Source organism: Buteo buteo, chromosome 2 (genome assembly GCF_964188355.1).
Source record: "Buteo buteo chromosome 2, bButBut1.hap1.1, whole genome shotgun sequence".
NCBI classification, from domain to species: Eukaryota; Metazoa; Chordata; class Aves; order Accipitriformes; family Accipitridae; genus Buteo; species Buteo buteo.
The window spans coordinates 72,682,949-72,698,749 of NC_134172.1; the positions used below are offsets into that span (position 1 = coordinate 72,682,949).

A 15,801-nucleotide genomic window follows, 5' to 3' on the forward strand; every position below is an offset into this window, starting at 1 on the left:
TCACCACCTTGGTCTACGTGAAGCAAAATTATTTGAATGAATCGTGCAGAGGCAAGGTAATTTCTGTGCCTGATACTGCAATATTACTGTGCAAAATGACATGTTAGCCTGGTTAATAGATTATTTATTTTCATTAAATATTGATTATCAGTGGCTTATGCTGGCAGGCACTTTCCTGTTTACTGTGCAAGTAGCTATATGCCTACATTCTGTTATGGTAGGGGTTTTTTTTAAGTTAACTGTTCAGTCTCATGAATTTTCATGTTTTGGCACTGACTGACATCTGCATAGTAATTCTGCCAATAAGTTATGTGTGCTTTTCACTAATGCAATTTTATACCTAATGTATTCAAAAAATCCCTGGAGCGAATGAGGACGTTTTAACCAAGGGTCCTGCCCTCACTTCACCAGGTAAGCTACTGCCAAAGGCTAGCCCGAATTTTATGAAGGTTTCCTAAATTCTGTGACGCAACACATTAGTCCTCTGCCTGAAGCCTGGCAGTGCTGGCCACTGCTCAGGCAGCCTTACTGGTATATTAGAAACAAAGACTCAGAAGAAGATCTAACAGCAGAGAAGAGTATCTGAGATATCTTCATTTCTGCAGAATTCATTCACTCAAAATCAATTAGCACAATGATACGTAAATGGTGAAGGAAGAGAATTTCTGAGCAGTTTTGTACTGTGGAACCAGCGTATGGTGTTACATTAGTGCCAGCAGTAGAACAAGCCACCATTATAAGGCAAAACTAAACGAATCTCTGCATTGTGAAAGAAGTAAATTCAGAATAAACTTCTTTTTTTGTTTTTCCAAAATTAAATATGGCTGGCCTAATGATCCAAGGCAGTGCTACAAGTTTGGCTTTGCAAAAACGAGAATAAGGGATTTCGAGGTTTGCGGTAGCGTAGGAAAAGCCCCTGCTTTTTTTAAAGAATGATACTCTTTTAGTTTTGCTCATTATCTCTTGCATTTCCTTGCAGCTAGTCCCAATTCAGAATTTCCATTGCAAAATCAGAATGAAATGTCAAAAATTTATCTCACACCAAAACCAAATTAGACTAAGGAATGCCAAAAAGCTTTTCATGGAGATACTGTGTTTGAAATACTGCATTCCAGTAACCTCAAAGTACTTGATAAGGTCAGGACACTTCATTGTGACGTTATCATTTCTAAACTACTCTGAAAAATCAAAACAATAGTGGAAAAATGTTGGCATCGTGACCTTATGGAGACAAAATGTTATGGGAGCTTTTCATAAAAAAATATTGATGCATGTTATACATTTCCAGAAAATCATTTCAGGGTGATCAAATGAGAAACTTTTTTTGTCAGGAAATGCTTGACTAGTACCAGCTCCATCTGTTCAAGGAAATAACTTCCACAGAAAATATTGCTTCCTTAAAATGGCCTCCGCAGTTTTCTTATTCTTTAACTTAGTAAGTCTCAGAGATGTGTGTCAAATTTTGCCTGTAGACCGTGATGAAATAGTATCATGGACACAGAGGATGACATGCTGCAAATATAATAAGGTGAATGTAACTTCTTTTTAAAATGTCAGTATGGCATTTTGAAAAAAACCTGATACCTTCATTTTCACTTAAAATGCGTAAAAGTGATATCTGTTTCCAGAGCCCTAAAAGCAAACGAGCTCATTGTAGGGCAATACAATGATAGTTATTATGAGATTAGAATATAACAATAATCCACTTAAATTATTAACAGCAGGCTAGTACTTCAAAGTGACCCTTGACTCTTATCTTCGTAAGAAATAATAGCAATAACGTTGTCATTAAAAGGAAAAGAATTTGAATTTCAATGAAAGCTTATTAAAAAGGTTTTATACAGTTTTGAATATAGATAAACATGTGCAGCATTTCCTTATAGGGAGCACAAATGGTCAATAGACCCCTAGGGAAATGAAAGAAGGACTCCTGTCAAAACAAAGAGAGGACACATTTGCGTCGGTATTGAAAACCTGGTAAACAAGTTTTTTTAGTGATAGTATTGGGTTGAAAACCTGAACAATGAGATTTTCTGGCACATTCTTGGAACAGATTGCACACATGGGAATTAAAATGTATTTTCTCTTTGAACCATAGCATGTGTAAGGGATTTATGTTGTTCAAAGTAAAAACGTAAGTGGACGCTAATATCCTAATTCATCAAAGAATAAGTACAGGCTTAAATCCACCTTTACTTAGCAAAGCTCTTAGGAATGTGTTTACCTGCAAGAATATGCTGGTGGCTAATGAAATCAGCAGTATGTGTTTACAGGTACTGCAAGGGATTAGAAGAAACGTCTAAACTTGTTGAAAAGACATCTAAAGTGGCTCTGTAATTTGTTTCCTGCTACAAACGTCTTTGAGACCAAAATAAGCGCGCTCTGTTTTTTTCTGGGTTTAGAACATACTTGACGCTTCCAGCATTAGTATTTCTGCGGTGCTTGAAATTGTGAAATATGTTTCTGTGCTGAATGCACACTTCTATACAAGATGAAGCAGGCTGGTTGTCTTAACTTTTCCAGCTTTCGACCAGCAATGAAATCTAACAAATGGTGCTATGGAACTGGTTTTAACGGTTTTCTTGGGTCAGTACAATATAATTAACAAAAATACATTACTTGGCAATTTTGCAGTGAGGAGCCTATGCTTTGTAATACGCAATTTCTGTGTTGACTTAGGGTCATATTATCCTAGCAGACGGACTTATCTCAGAATTTTCTTCTCATTTCTGGCATATTTTGGTGCATGGGTGTGGAAGTTTTTGTTGTTCCTAGCTGAAGCTGTTCTATTTTATGCATTCTGTAAAATAGCTCAGTGGAAAGGAGAGGGAAGTGTAAAATAATAAAGTAGACTCGGAGGCAAGGACTGCAGACTTGTCTCCTTCATCCTAAGTGAATTAGCCTTTCAGCTAGAGAGTCTTACACTCTATCTCTGTAATCCACTCCATCAATTAATATTTCGTAAAGCCTTGCAAAGCATAATCACCTCTTCAAGCAAGAACTGAGAGCACCATGCTGTTACCACAGCAGAGCAACCCCCTTCATTGCTGGCTGCTCCTAAAATGAAGGAGCTACATATTGAAACCAGAAAGGGGCCAGTTTCATCACAGGTGAGGTTTGTAGTCGTTGAACAACTAAATAAAAATGGGCATCACTTCCATGCTGCTCAGCACAGCTGCGAGGTCCTCTCCTTTTTACGCTCCTTGGCGATTCTCTGCTCTCCCTCCCTCCTTGCTACCCCGTTTGTAATTTCCATGGCCTGATAATTCTCAAAGTCAAAGTCATCTATCTGGCTGACCTCCTCAGACTGCCTATATTTGTAATGCTATTAAAAGATGTTATGAAGAGATGAACAGTCCCTCTTTCCAGGACATAGTATTTATAGCGTACCGCTAACAGGTAACCCTTGTAGAGCAAGCGGGGTCACTGGAGCCCCTCTCTCCCTGGCGTACTTGGCAATATTTGCACGTTGTCGGACAAGGAGGACTCGGGGGATGCAGAAGGCAACCCCGGGGCCCAGCGCCAGGCAAAGCCTTTCCTTACGGCGACCGCACATCGCCTAGATAAACGCTGCCCGTGTGACATTTCCACGACACGAAGCGCACCACGGGACGACGGCTCGGGTTACCCGTCTTTGGAAGGAGGTCCTGGAGCTGCGCCACTTGGCAGCCTTTCAGGCATCTAGAAAGACTTTCTGGGAAACCCCACTTTCCTGGGGGAAAACCCCACAGGGCTGTGCCACAGGCTGCCTCAGCAGGGATGGGGCCAGATCCGATTAATCCCGGCTGACCCACCTTGCAGCCGGAGGAGACAACGTTGGGCTGGCAGAAAACCTTTAGCCCAACTCCCAAAAGAGCCCGCGGCGGTGGCCACCGGTGGAAGGGGGGGACACGACGCACCCACGACGCGCAACCCTCAGCCTTTTGCTCCTCCAAACCCACTTTTGGGGAGCGAGGACCGGCGGGGGTGGGAGAGGGAGGGCGCGGGGCGGGCGCTGCCGCCGGCCCTTCCCCCGGCCCGGCCCGCCGCGGGGGCCGTGGGCTGCTCCGCGGGGGCGGTGCGGCGCGGAGCGGGGCGCGGCTCCCGAGGCTGCCGAGCGCCATGCGGGCTGCCTGAGCGGCGCCGGCCGCCTCCAACTTTTCCCCGGGAAGGATGGCTTCCAATTTTAACGACATCGTGAAGCAGGGCTACGTGCGCATCCGGAGCAGGCGGCTGGGGGTGAGTGCTGGGCCCCCGAGGGCCACCTGCCTTTGGGCTTCTTTTTTTAAATGTTTTTTTTTTTCCCCACTCCTTTGTCCTCCTCTTTTTGCAAACTGAGCTCAGGGGGTGTCTCCGCAGAGGAAACAAAAAACAAAAAAATGGGGGGGGGGATGGTGGAGAAGAAGAAAGGCACCTAGATGCGCATATATATATGCGTTATATATATGCCCACCTATATATATATTTTTTTTTACCTCTCTCTCCCGTTGGGAGATGGGGATGCTGCCTGCCGGGAAGGCTGTGCTGCCTCCACCTCCCGGCTCTGCCCTTCACACCGAGCTCCCCGGAGCGCCCGGCAGCCGCCGCCAACTTCGGGCCGGAGCTGTAGGGGCTGCAGCGAAAAGGGACCGCGGAGGGGCTCCGGGCAGCAGCGGGGAAGAGGGTGGCCGGGAGGAAGACAGGGGATGTGGGGGTGCCTGTGGGGGGGTTGAGGATACGGGGGGGGGACTTTGGGCGGGGGTGAGGGCTGAGAGCGGGGCCGGAGGTGCTCAAGTCCTGGGGTTCCTGGGAGGGGGCTGCTGCAAATCGGGGCTTGGAGGTCTCGCGTGGGACAGGTGAAGAACTTGTGATGTCTTTAGGGCTTTTAAGTTCATTTTGAGTTGCGCAGAATGAAAATCCAAACAGCCCCCCTTTAGCTCCTTATGTAATTTTAAACTTATTTAAAGGCTGTTCTTTTACTACCATGGCGTGTTCTTAGATTCGGGTGTAGGTACTAGATATGCGACAGTGGCGGGTCAGTTCCCAGTTGGCATATGCTCTCTTAAAGCGTGGTCTGCTCCGACAGTGCGTGGGCTGCTGCTACTTGCTCCCCTGAGCAAGCTCCCAGAGCCGCTCCAGTGCTGGGACTTGGGTGCTCCACACCTCCCGTCTCCCTCAGGGAGCCAACGTGGCTTAAGGGGTTGCAAACTGGAGGGAGGCTTGTGTGTATAAAACGTTTTAATTGATAGATGTGCCTCTCGTGACAGGAAAGGAACTCATTTCTTGTGTTTAATGAGAACTGATGGGTCGGCTTATGGGGGGGGGGTACGGTCGTCTGAAAGCTTTTGCTGGCTCATTACAATTATAGTTTTGGACTCTTGCTGTATCCATGTTCAATGGATTCTCTACAGTTTTGGTAATTTGCAACTCCCTGACTTGTTTGGAAGCTGGAAAGCATTTTAAAGTATTCCAGCAGGCTATTTTTCTTGTACCTGGACTTACAGGCATAGTTCGTTCTTTAAGAACTGCATGGTTCAGTGACAGAGGGAGATAACGTCATTATGAGAGAACTTGTAGTAAACTTGGCACAATTAGTGTATTGTAACTATCCTTTCCTTACTGAATGTATATCAGTATTCAGTTTGCTCCAGCATAAATGAAGCGTAAGATTAAACTTTGACACATCTTTCCATACTGTAACAGTGAAACCCAATGGGCATGTGAATAAGGCACATCTAATTCTGAGACAGGTGTAAATTCTGTTAATGCCCGTGTCTTTCCTTTATTAAGGCTTTCCAAAACACTTTGAGGGTGGTGGTGGTGAGGAAGCACTCAATGCCCTCTCAGTAGAAGTGCATTTGACAGCTGAGTGCAAAAACAGAGGGATAAATGGAGAACGACACTGAGTCCATGGAAATGGAACAAACGTTAAATGTTTTCTTTGAAAAGACAGTTTGTTTATTTGATCTCTCTCTTTCTGTTTCCAAAGGTTTGTATCATTATCAGTGGCTGGAAAGTGGGAAAGGGGTTATGGAAAGTGCTTTTGTGAAGAAGTCCAAGCAAAGTCCCAGAGAGTTCCCATGGCCGTAGATTTGTTAAAATGAAGAGCCCTGAGTTTGTTGCCCTAAGCTGCCCTTGGCTCTGGGCGTGCTGTCCCGACAGCTTTCCAGTGCTGTGGAGGACATTAGGAGGGAAGGTAGTAGCCGCCGTGATCTGGCTGTCACTGCTTTAGATCTGGTGACAGAGGCTGTGCTATGAGGGAGAGATGACCTCTTCAAATCTTGCTGCTCCATTTGTTTGGAAACAAGTTGTTTCATCAGCAGTAATGCTTCTCTCTCCCTGTAGTTTTCAGTTTAGAGTATTGGTCCACTACTTAAGAACAGACAGTTGAAACACGGCTGCAGATTTCTTCCTGTGACTTGCATTTTCTATAAGCTGCTTAAAAGCCTAGTGCCCTGATTTACAACACCCAAGTAGAAATGGGTAATTATGATTAACCCGAGTTCTTTAAACGCAGGACAAGCTTATGTTGCTTGGAGCGGCAGTGCAACTGTCAGCACCCGCTTCTCAGTACGCAGTCCCAGCTAAAAACGTGTCCTTTCTCCTCTGTGCTTTTTCCTCCTTGCTGCAGGTGTGTATGTGGACAGCTGGTACTGAAGCTGGCTGAGTACCTGGGGCTTTAGCAAGAGCTTGAATTCAGTCTTAATCAGTGGCTAATGTGAGCTTGGCTTCTTCAGAGGGGGAGGAACTATGCAAACAGCTTGTCTTCTGGTAACTAAGTTGGGGGGGGCTGTTGGACACCCAGGAGCCGGAGATGGGAAGGGAAAAAAATTACTTTAGACCTTAAAATAACTGACTTTCAAAGAACTTTGCCATACTGTGAAAACATTATGAAGGACAAGTCTACTCCAGCCCAGTGTAGGACCCCTGTTTAATTGAGAAGGATTTCAATACTTTGTGTGTGGTGAGATGGAAGTGGGAGTTATGAAAATACATTCCAATATTATGGTGGCACAGCTGTAATCAGTGCATTGTCTTTTCAGACTGAATTCAGCTCCTGGGTTTTTCTCTGTAATGCTATGGTAATTCCATCACCAAGGGAACTAGGAGCAGAGCTTGTATCTACAAATTATCTCAAGAAATGACTTTTCTGTATAAACTGGGGTGCAGATGCTACATTTGGAAAGAAAGGGGTGCAGAGAAGCAGCTTGCTCAACCCCAAACCTCTTTTAAAAAAAAAAAGACAATTCTGGTAGGGCCTACTTTGTAATTTCAAGATTGAATTTAGGCTAATTAGTTTTGTACCTGGACTGTTATTGCGCACTTTAAATATGCAAATTTAATTTAATATTATTTAATAGAATAGTTTCCATAGCAACATTTGTATCACATGTGTCTTCTGCAGAGCCAAATATATTCAGGAGAAAGCGCACTCTTCCCGATTCTTTCCGTCCTTATAGGGAGAAAAATAATTCCCTCAGCCAATGGTTTCCCTCTGTTATGTCATTAGCAGTGACACAGAGGAGGTTGTGTGCTAGAAAACTGCTGACAGTGTAAAAGCACAACCTTCCAGAGTTCCTTAAAATGAAAAAAAATCAGCTTTGCTCTGTGAGCACTGCTTCCATCAGTGACCACTAGTGACTGCTGGACCTGTGTTTTGGGAGAGAAGGTACTCTGCTGCGCTGAGTGCTTTTGCTTGCAGTCCCCTTTCATCTGATTAAGTGCTTTCTATCTACATATGAAACAGGGGAGTCCTTTTATGGCCTAGGCACCAAAAAAGGCTTTTTTTGTGCTTATGATTTTCAAACAATGTCTTGTTCTGTGATACAGGTGTGACCTTTCTGAGGAGGAATATTTCATGGAGATGTTTCCTCTCCTTAATGAAAAGGCTAGTTCTTGTGTTTTCATTTTAAGGATGGGTGGCTGTGTGCTGCTTGGGAACATGCTTGAGCTTTCGTTTTAGGTTGGGCTGGCCCAGCTGAGTGTTCAAATAACAATCAAACCAGGAACAAATCTTTGAAACAGAGGGCCTATGTTACACTGGTGAGCCTGAAGAGCTTTAAAAGGAAAGGGGCACTTGACAGTCTTCTTGGAGGTGCAGTCAGCCTACCTCACCTCGTGGGGTGGGAGACTCCCAGCGCTGTGTGTTGGTTGCACTCAACGCTTTTCTTGAACTCCCTGATGTTAAGGCTTAGCTTACCCTTCCTGCAACCACACCTAAACTCAGGTTTGCTGGAAGCCACGTTTCAATTTGAGCAAAGGTTATGGAGCACAGAAGCCGCTCTAAGGATGCCTGCTGCTGCCATCATCAAGGTGTAGGCAGAAGTAAGTGCTGGAGGCTCGAGGTGAAGTTCCATCACTACTGCACTTTGCTCAGTGATGTTCCTGAAGCCTGTTCCTCAGGGTACAGGCAGCGGTGTTGGGAGTGCTGATGGCGTGGCACCGGGAGGGTGCCGGCTGCCCTCCCGCGCACAGGTTTTTAAAGACGATGCCGTTCCCCTTGGAAGACCCTGTGGAGTTTGCAGGCATCTGGCCTGTCCCTGCCTCTTGATGTATGGGAGACTGCTGGAGCAAGATACCATGGGGTTAGCTGTCAGCCCCTAGCTTCTGGTATGCCAGTAACACACTTGGAGTGTCTTGTTGCATTAAGTGATGAAGTACCGTTAGTGTCAGAGGGAAACAATCTCTTCGATGAACAGCAACTGCCTTGAGCTGTCTGCAGCTAAAAGCAAAATAGTGCTGATCAAACAGAAGTGCCTCCAAGAACCAGCTGGGATGTGCTGGTGGTGAGCAGAGATGTCTCTGTTAAGGAGTTGCACATATCCACAGCTATGCAAAGCCTTGTAGAGTCTGGTTTGGCTCTGCGCAATACTTGATTGACTGGAAAACATTGGCTTCCAAAAACATTCTCTCTGGCTTGCATGGAAACTAGGTATCTTCTTCCCAACAGAGGGTTTGGCTGTGGTGGCTTACATGTTGCTGCTTTCCAGGAGGGGTAGAATACCTTTCTGAGCATACCTTAAGGTGATACAAATATGGCTGTACTGTTTCTCCCAAGCTTTGTCTACTATGAACACATCTGGCTTCTGGGAAAATACTTCCATTGTCTCCCCATTTCTCAGATAGCATCACTTTGAAACTCAATAATGTAACAGGTATATCAAAGTGCGGTCTTAATTCTGTTTACTGTGATGCTTGACCTGCTGTGGTACAAGGTGGATCAAAGCTCTGTGTACGCAATGTGAGGAGGCTGTGTTACTGAACAATCCTCCAGGAAAAGTCCAACAGTAAGGATGGACAGCATCTTTCAAGTTTTTAAGGCTTAAAAATAAATGTGGAGCCATCTACAGTAGTTTGTGCTCTCGTGCTCTTCCCTATTATCACAAACTTCCCAATGCTGAAGCAATCTTTATCTATCTTGCTAATCAAACTCTTAAAATGTCTTTATTGTGGAAGACGTCTGATAGAAGAGGTCTATGCCATAATCCAGTATAAATCCAGGTTGAAATAAAGAATGAATTATGGTTAAAAAAATTGAATGTATAGTTGTTTGCATACTTACTTCTTTCATTGTAAAGCAAAAAAGTGTAATGGTTGTGATGTTTTCTGCTTCTGCAAACTTCTCTTTAAGATTGAAACTACTTCTCTTCCCTGGCTATTCGCAACACGTTACTTCAGGCTGTCTGTCTCTTAATTTCATGGTGAAAATGCAAGAGTTGGAGTTGTAAAACAACTTTGGCTCTCACAGGTGTAGGAGTAGCCTTCCCAAGCTTAAATGCATGTTTTCACAAAGGATTCAAGAAAACACTAAAGATCATCCATAAAAGCAGAATAGGAAATGCTGAAATAATTTGCATATGAAAATTAAGGTGACCTGTATTCTACAAGAGGGTGAAGTTTTTTTCTTTTATAAAAGGCAGCGTTATTAAAATTGGAAAAGCGAAGGACAGCATATGCTGCTGAATTAATATACATAGATTACTGCTTCTGCATGACAGAAGCACTTAAAGCAAATAGTCGCGGCAATTTGTTGTTTGTTAGAAAAGCCTTACAAAGTATTTATCTTTCTAGAACATATACTACTGCTAACTAGATACACTCGATGTTTACAACCCAGAAAAATAATCTGAACACTAAAAATAATGTGCGGAACTCTCAAAATTGGACATTATTAACAGGCAGCCTGATTTATTGTATTATTGCCATGATTTTATGAAGGTATTTCCTGCATATGGAGGTCTGGGTGTCTGCTCCACAAGTTTGTATTACTATCAAATTATTACAAGCTATTACAAACACTCGTTTGGGAGGATCCATTGACTTTAATGGAGCTGTGCTAACAGCTAAGTGTCTGTTCCTAAAAACGCAGGTCTCTGCAGAGGCTTCTATATCTGTTTCTCAGAGAATAAAGCTCACAGAGAGAAAAAGAGGGGTAAAGTGGAGTTTTTCTACCTAGCAATCTGTTTCTCGTAGCTCTGTCTGGCAAAGGAAACGCTGCTAACGGATTTTTGCAGAATCCTGTCTCATGAGGTATCTTCCACTTTGCACTTACGAGGCGAGGCACAGAACTGCTCTTGCAGTCGTATCTGTTTAACAACACTTCTAATTAAATCCGCACTCTGTACAGCCTGCTCTTGGGGTTGTCTGTAACCCCATCTGTTGGAGGCACCTCCTTGTTATGCAAGGAATGATCAGCCTCATCTGTCTATTAGAGTGGGTCCTCCACGGAAATTTGGGCTGGATCCAAGAAAAAGATCTGAGCACCCAACGCGAGGGTTAGTGGGGTTTTAGCAGCTGAAGCCCAAAAGTGCAATTCTGATACCCCTTGTGTTTGTTCACGGGGTTTTCCTAAGGACACAGAGATCAGCCATTGTCCTCCGGGGTTTCAGACATGACAAGCACGGGGTTGTCCATCTTCAGGCGTGTTCCTGCAGTCCTGCCTGGGGGGTTTCGGTCGTTATCCTCTGATGGGGCCAGATCTTCTGGGAACAAATGCGTAGGACAGTGTTTTAAATTACGGCTTTCACCACCTTTGTTAAAGATGGAGAAACTTATGCCCATATGTCTAGCAACAAGGTTATTAGAAGAGCTAAAGATGAACTAAGCTCAGCCCAGACCTCTTCCTTCCAACCGTTCTTTTGGCAGGACACTTTCCTGGCTCTGCTGGGGGCAGTGTGCGTCAGGGGATTCAGCATTTCCTCCTCGGTGGCCTTGCCCTCGCTGATGGGGCAGCATAATTTGATTTTTTGCACCTCTCCAAATCAACTTGGGCATGATTAAGTGATTTCTCATTACAAGCGTGGCCTTATGCAAGTGCTGAATGTTACTGGAAATGTGGTTTCTAAGTAGGGCCCGACTTTTTGGAGCGGAGGGAAGGAGGAAAAGCAGAAGTTGTACTTCTGAAAGTAGCTGCGTTGATGGCATCGATCTCACTGGTGTAAGGATCATGTTAACATCTAGTAGAAAAAGTTTGTGTGGGTGCCGTTGTTCTGAACACTGTTTAACACTGATCTGAACCAACTTAACCGAATTCAGTACAGTCCTGATCATAGTGAAATCGGGGAAGTAAAAATTAGTAGGTAACAGTAACTGGGCCTCTTCTGAAAGATGTGACTGCTGGAACTACAACAGTAGACTTGTACCCTCTTTAGTATTAACCTTGTTGAGGACAGAAACTAGATCTGTGCGTGTCAATTTTCTTTGCTTGATGGGTCTGACTAGCCCAAAACCTCTTAATCACGTCAGTGTGAAGCAATGTGGTGTAAGTGGTGTCCTCCAATGCAGAACTAGGGCTCTCCTAGCCAAGCCCATAGTAGGAATTTGTAATAGTGTAGTCTTCAGTTTGTGACAGAGGAGGGACCTGACTTCTTCACGACTTTATAACTAGTTACTTGTTTCTAGGAAATGCTTGCTTAAGTGAAGTAACATGAGCAGTACTCAAATATTTCTGCATTAATTTAAAAACTCAATGCAAAAAATCATTCTTAGGTTTCTGGACTGACTGCTTCTTACTTTGATTAGTGCTTTACTAGCAATATGAAATATTCACCTAAAATTAGGAAGATGTTAATTTCTTGTGTATTTGAGTATTGCGTGAGAACTTACGTGTTGGACAGTGGCCATATGTAAGATTTAAGTGGGAAAATACAACAATTTTCTCCTATAGACAGTTAATGAATACACTTGTTTTAAGACTAGATGGGAAAACTTCTGATTCATGCTTAGAAGTTTGGAAAAACTGTTGTATAAAGTTTTGGACATGTCCACTTCAGCCTTTTTCTTTTTTTTTAAACTTAAGCGGAAATTTTTGATTGTCAAAAGCTGAAAAGAGATTAAGCTTTCAGGGTTTTCTGTTCTTCATTTTAATTAAACTGACTTCTGTAGAAACTTCATTGAGAAGATCGGTGTTGAACATTTAAAATGACATGTACTTTTACAAGTTTTGCATAGCACTGTTTCTGTGAAACCCTGTGGGAGGAGAGGTAAAATGGGGGAGAGACAATCTGCAGGACTAGAACCATATGGTTAAAGAGATTGGTGCTTGAATAAGCGTGCCAGAAAGTTAATATAGGGATTTTAGAGTATGAGCTGTGAAAACTGGAAACAAGAGTGATGTAAGGTGGGGGGGGGGAGGAGAAGGAGAAGGAAAAGTTGTCTGCCTATATCTACATTTGAAGCAGCTTTATTAACAAATCTCTTGTGTTCACCTATACAGCTCCTTTCAGTCTGGAAGCATTGAGACAGAGAAAAACTGAGCAGATTTCTTATGTACCAACTTCAATCTGCAAGATATTAAGCCCATTAGATATTCATATTTTTAGAAAACTGTTAAATAAGGTGTTGGAACATATTCACAGATATTAAGATTTCTTACTGCTTGGAACGTCTCAGTGGCAGCAGGGATAGGATCCAGGACATTGCTTAGAAGGTTTGAGCTTTTATCCTTGAGCTGATAAGGGGAGGAATATCAGTAAATGTCATTCAAGACCTAATGCAGCTCCATCTGGCTTCTGGCATTGGGTCTATCAGCCCATGAGCAAGTCCCCGTTGGATTTCCTCTGGCACAAAGTTAATGGGATTTAAGTCCAAGTCAGTAGGTATCTTGATGGGCTTACATCTGGAATTGAAGCAAAGATCCTTGAAGCCAAGAAGTTGGGTTGGAGAAAAGCGAGCAGTGCTTGTCATTCAGGAGCTGCTCACCCTGTGCGATCTATGTGTTAGAAGAGCACGGTGCTTATCACTGAATTGAGGATGAGTTAAAAGGAGGTGTTGCAGCTCACATGGTAGAATCATATTTTGTTTCTTCTCTTAAGGTATCTCAATTTTTGCTTTGTGAAAACGGGGTGGGGAAGCAAGGATCTGATATCTTTCTCATGGCCCCCCCACTTTTCATCACACTGCTTTTCCTATCTGAGTTTCATTTTGGGGCAGCATCTGAGTTTGTTTTGGATATCACTCATAGCCCAAGCTATGATTCTAAAATGAGCTGGGAAATCTGGAGGTTTGTATAGCTTAAAAATAGGCAAGTCTGATCTTTAGGACTGTGTGCAAAGAAACAAGAGAGCCTAATTTGTTTCCAAAAATACCCCACCAAAATCCCTCCAAACAAGCCCAGGAACTGTTGCAGTTTTTCTCCAAGAGGTAGAAGATGGGACATTATGCAGATCATTGATTTGGAGCATGAAATTCCTGTTTTGATGGTGGCCCTTTTTAGGAGCAGGAACAGCTTTTCTTGTGCTTTCCAGCATATGTTTTCTGGTAAATTACCTTCCACGTTCTTTGGAAGATGGGCTTAGTTTGTGAAGCAAAACAATGATATTGCAGATTTGCCTTTTTTCATAAACTGAGTTAACTAGTAAACAAGTGGCTCTTGCCCATTTGCTATCTTGTTCTAAAGATGGAGTTTTCATTTTAACAAGTCTAATGCAAACCTGACCGGAACACCCTTTTTCTTCTGCTTTTATCTCACTTTCCTCGTCTTCTGTCACTTGTGGGTCCCAGTTCTGTATTTTCACTATTTACTCCTCCTTTGTGAGACAAAGGTCTGTACGGTGTCTGGAGGTGCCTGCAGTAGCTGCTCTGTGTACAAAAGGGTATGCCAAGAATGATTGTAAAGGCAGTGAAAGAAAAAGAAAACCCAATTATAAACAGGTGAAATTTTGTCTTTCATGATTTTGATGCCTTTTCATCATCAATTCGTTACACAGCGTGAAGGTAATTCTCCTGCTGGTGTATATGGGCATTACTCTGAAGTTGGATCAGTGATAAAATAACATTTTGCAGTGTTTGTGGAAGCACTTGAAAGAAAGTAACAGATGCAAGGGCTGCACCTGAGACTGACATCTTAATTTGATGTTTGTGTAGTTTTAGGTACACCATGGAAGATGATGGACTGTTCCTATTATCTTCTTGTCTGAATTCATCAAGTGCTGTCAGAAATATCAGTGAAAGTTCAAGCTATTGGAATGAATAGTGGGGTTTTTTTCCCCGTTGTTGAAAATAACGTAACTAGTTTCAATTCAAAATATCAATACAGTAAAATCAGTGATATTTCGCCCCAGTAACGTTAATGTAGGAGATTAAATTGTCCCTTTGCTTACTAAGTAATGTTTGTCTGGGGAACTATCAATGCCCTATGGTTGACAAAGGAAAAATTCCTCTTAATGCTCTCGCTAATGTCTCCACACCAGTGAGGATGGATGTTAGCTGATTGTACTGAATTAACTGCATAATACTGAGTGGCGTACTCTTGGCACAGTGCTTATGGTAAAATACAAGTGCCTATTCTCTGTTAAATGAAGTAGTGCAAATTAAGACGGTATTCTGCTAAGATTTCATAGACTTTTTTTATGAAGCAGTCATACTTTCCTGAGGATGGAGTCTACCTAAATGTGAATGAACTCCTGAACGCTTTCTTCAATTAGTACTACACAGCTGGGACATGAGAAATTAATAGAGGTTGGGTTTGTCCATTTGAACTAATGTGTAGATTACCCTAAGCAAATGCAAGAGGACTGCAAGATCGAGTGGAAAGCTAAAGTCTACCAGGGAAATACTGGCTCTGGAATCCGTGTTTTCATCTGTGTTTCTTTAAGTCGGTATTAGCCCATCCCCTCCAACCCAAAACAAAAGAGAAATAAACCCAATAAAGAAGCAAAACCCTCCCCCCAGCCTCAGTTGCACCTTTACTAGGAAACTGACTGAATTTTGGTTTTGAAATATTGGACAACCTGGTGACACGTTTCACCTGGTCAGTAGCTTTAAAAGCTCTAGCATTGCAACAGAGCTCTTCGGTTTCTACCCAGTTCATACCCAGGATGGAGTCCGTCTGCTGACCACAGGCCCGTGGGCTCTCTGCTCCGACTTGGATCCGTTTGTGCCCGTGCCTTCAGTAATTCAGGATACACTGCAGGTTATCGTTCTGAAGCCAGTGCACCAGAGCGCTTGAAAAGGGAAATTTGCCGTCCAAATTGCCGTGGACTTCTCCCTGCAGCAGCTTTGAACGGAGTATCAGTCCATCTAGCAGACTGGCCGAATGACTTCGGCTATTTGCTGCAATCCTGTAAGGCAACGCTGAAGTGCTTGTTACTATGATTTAATGGGCTGTAATTCTGTCACTTTTAACAAAGCACCATATTTTGGTGAAGTCCAGCTTGCAGTAACTCACTTGGTAGCATTATTTGCTCTTTCATGCAAATTCACTTTTATTTTAAAACTGATCCAACATCCAGAAAGGTTGGGGGACTGACCTCTGGCTCACTGCACAGTTTTGATGTCAGAATTGAAAGAAAAATACGGAAGGAGTAATGTAAGTTTGCCTCATGTTGGGACAGTACAATGGAG

At 43.2% G+C, this 15,801-nt stretch overlaps 1 protein-coding gene across 7 annotated transcripts in view; it reads left to right on the forward strand.

Moving 5' to 3' along the window:
- The first annotated feature begins 3,709 nt into the window (after nt 1-3,709).
- The window catches only part of DOK5 (docking protein 5), a 45,240-nt gene continuing 33,148 nt past the window's right edge, over nt 3,710-15,801 (forward strand). Inside the window, exon 1 of one of the 7 annotated variants that reach the window (XM_075019691.1) lies at nt 3,710-4,218. In XM_075019691.1, coding sequence (XP_074875792.1) covers nt 4,153-4,218 — 66 coding nt within the window. In that variant the 5' untranslated portion in view covers nt 3,710-4,152. The remainder of the gene's footprint in view (nt 4,219-15,801) is intronic. The other 6 variants (XM_075019664.1, XM_075019699.1, XM_075019676.1 and 3 more) reach the window with 6 other exon arrangements.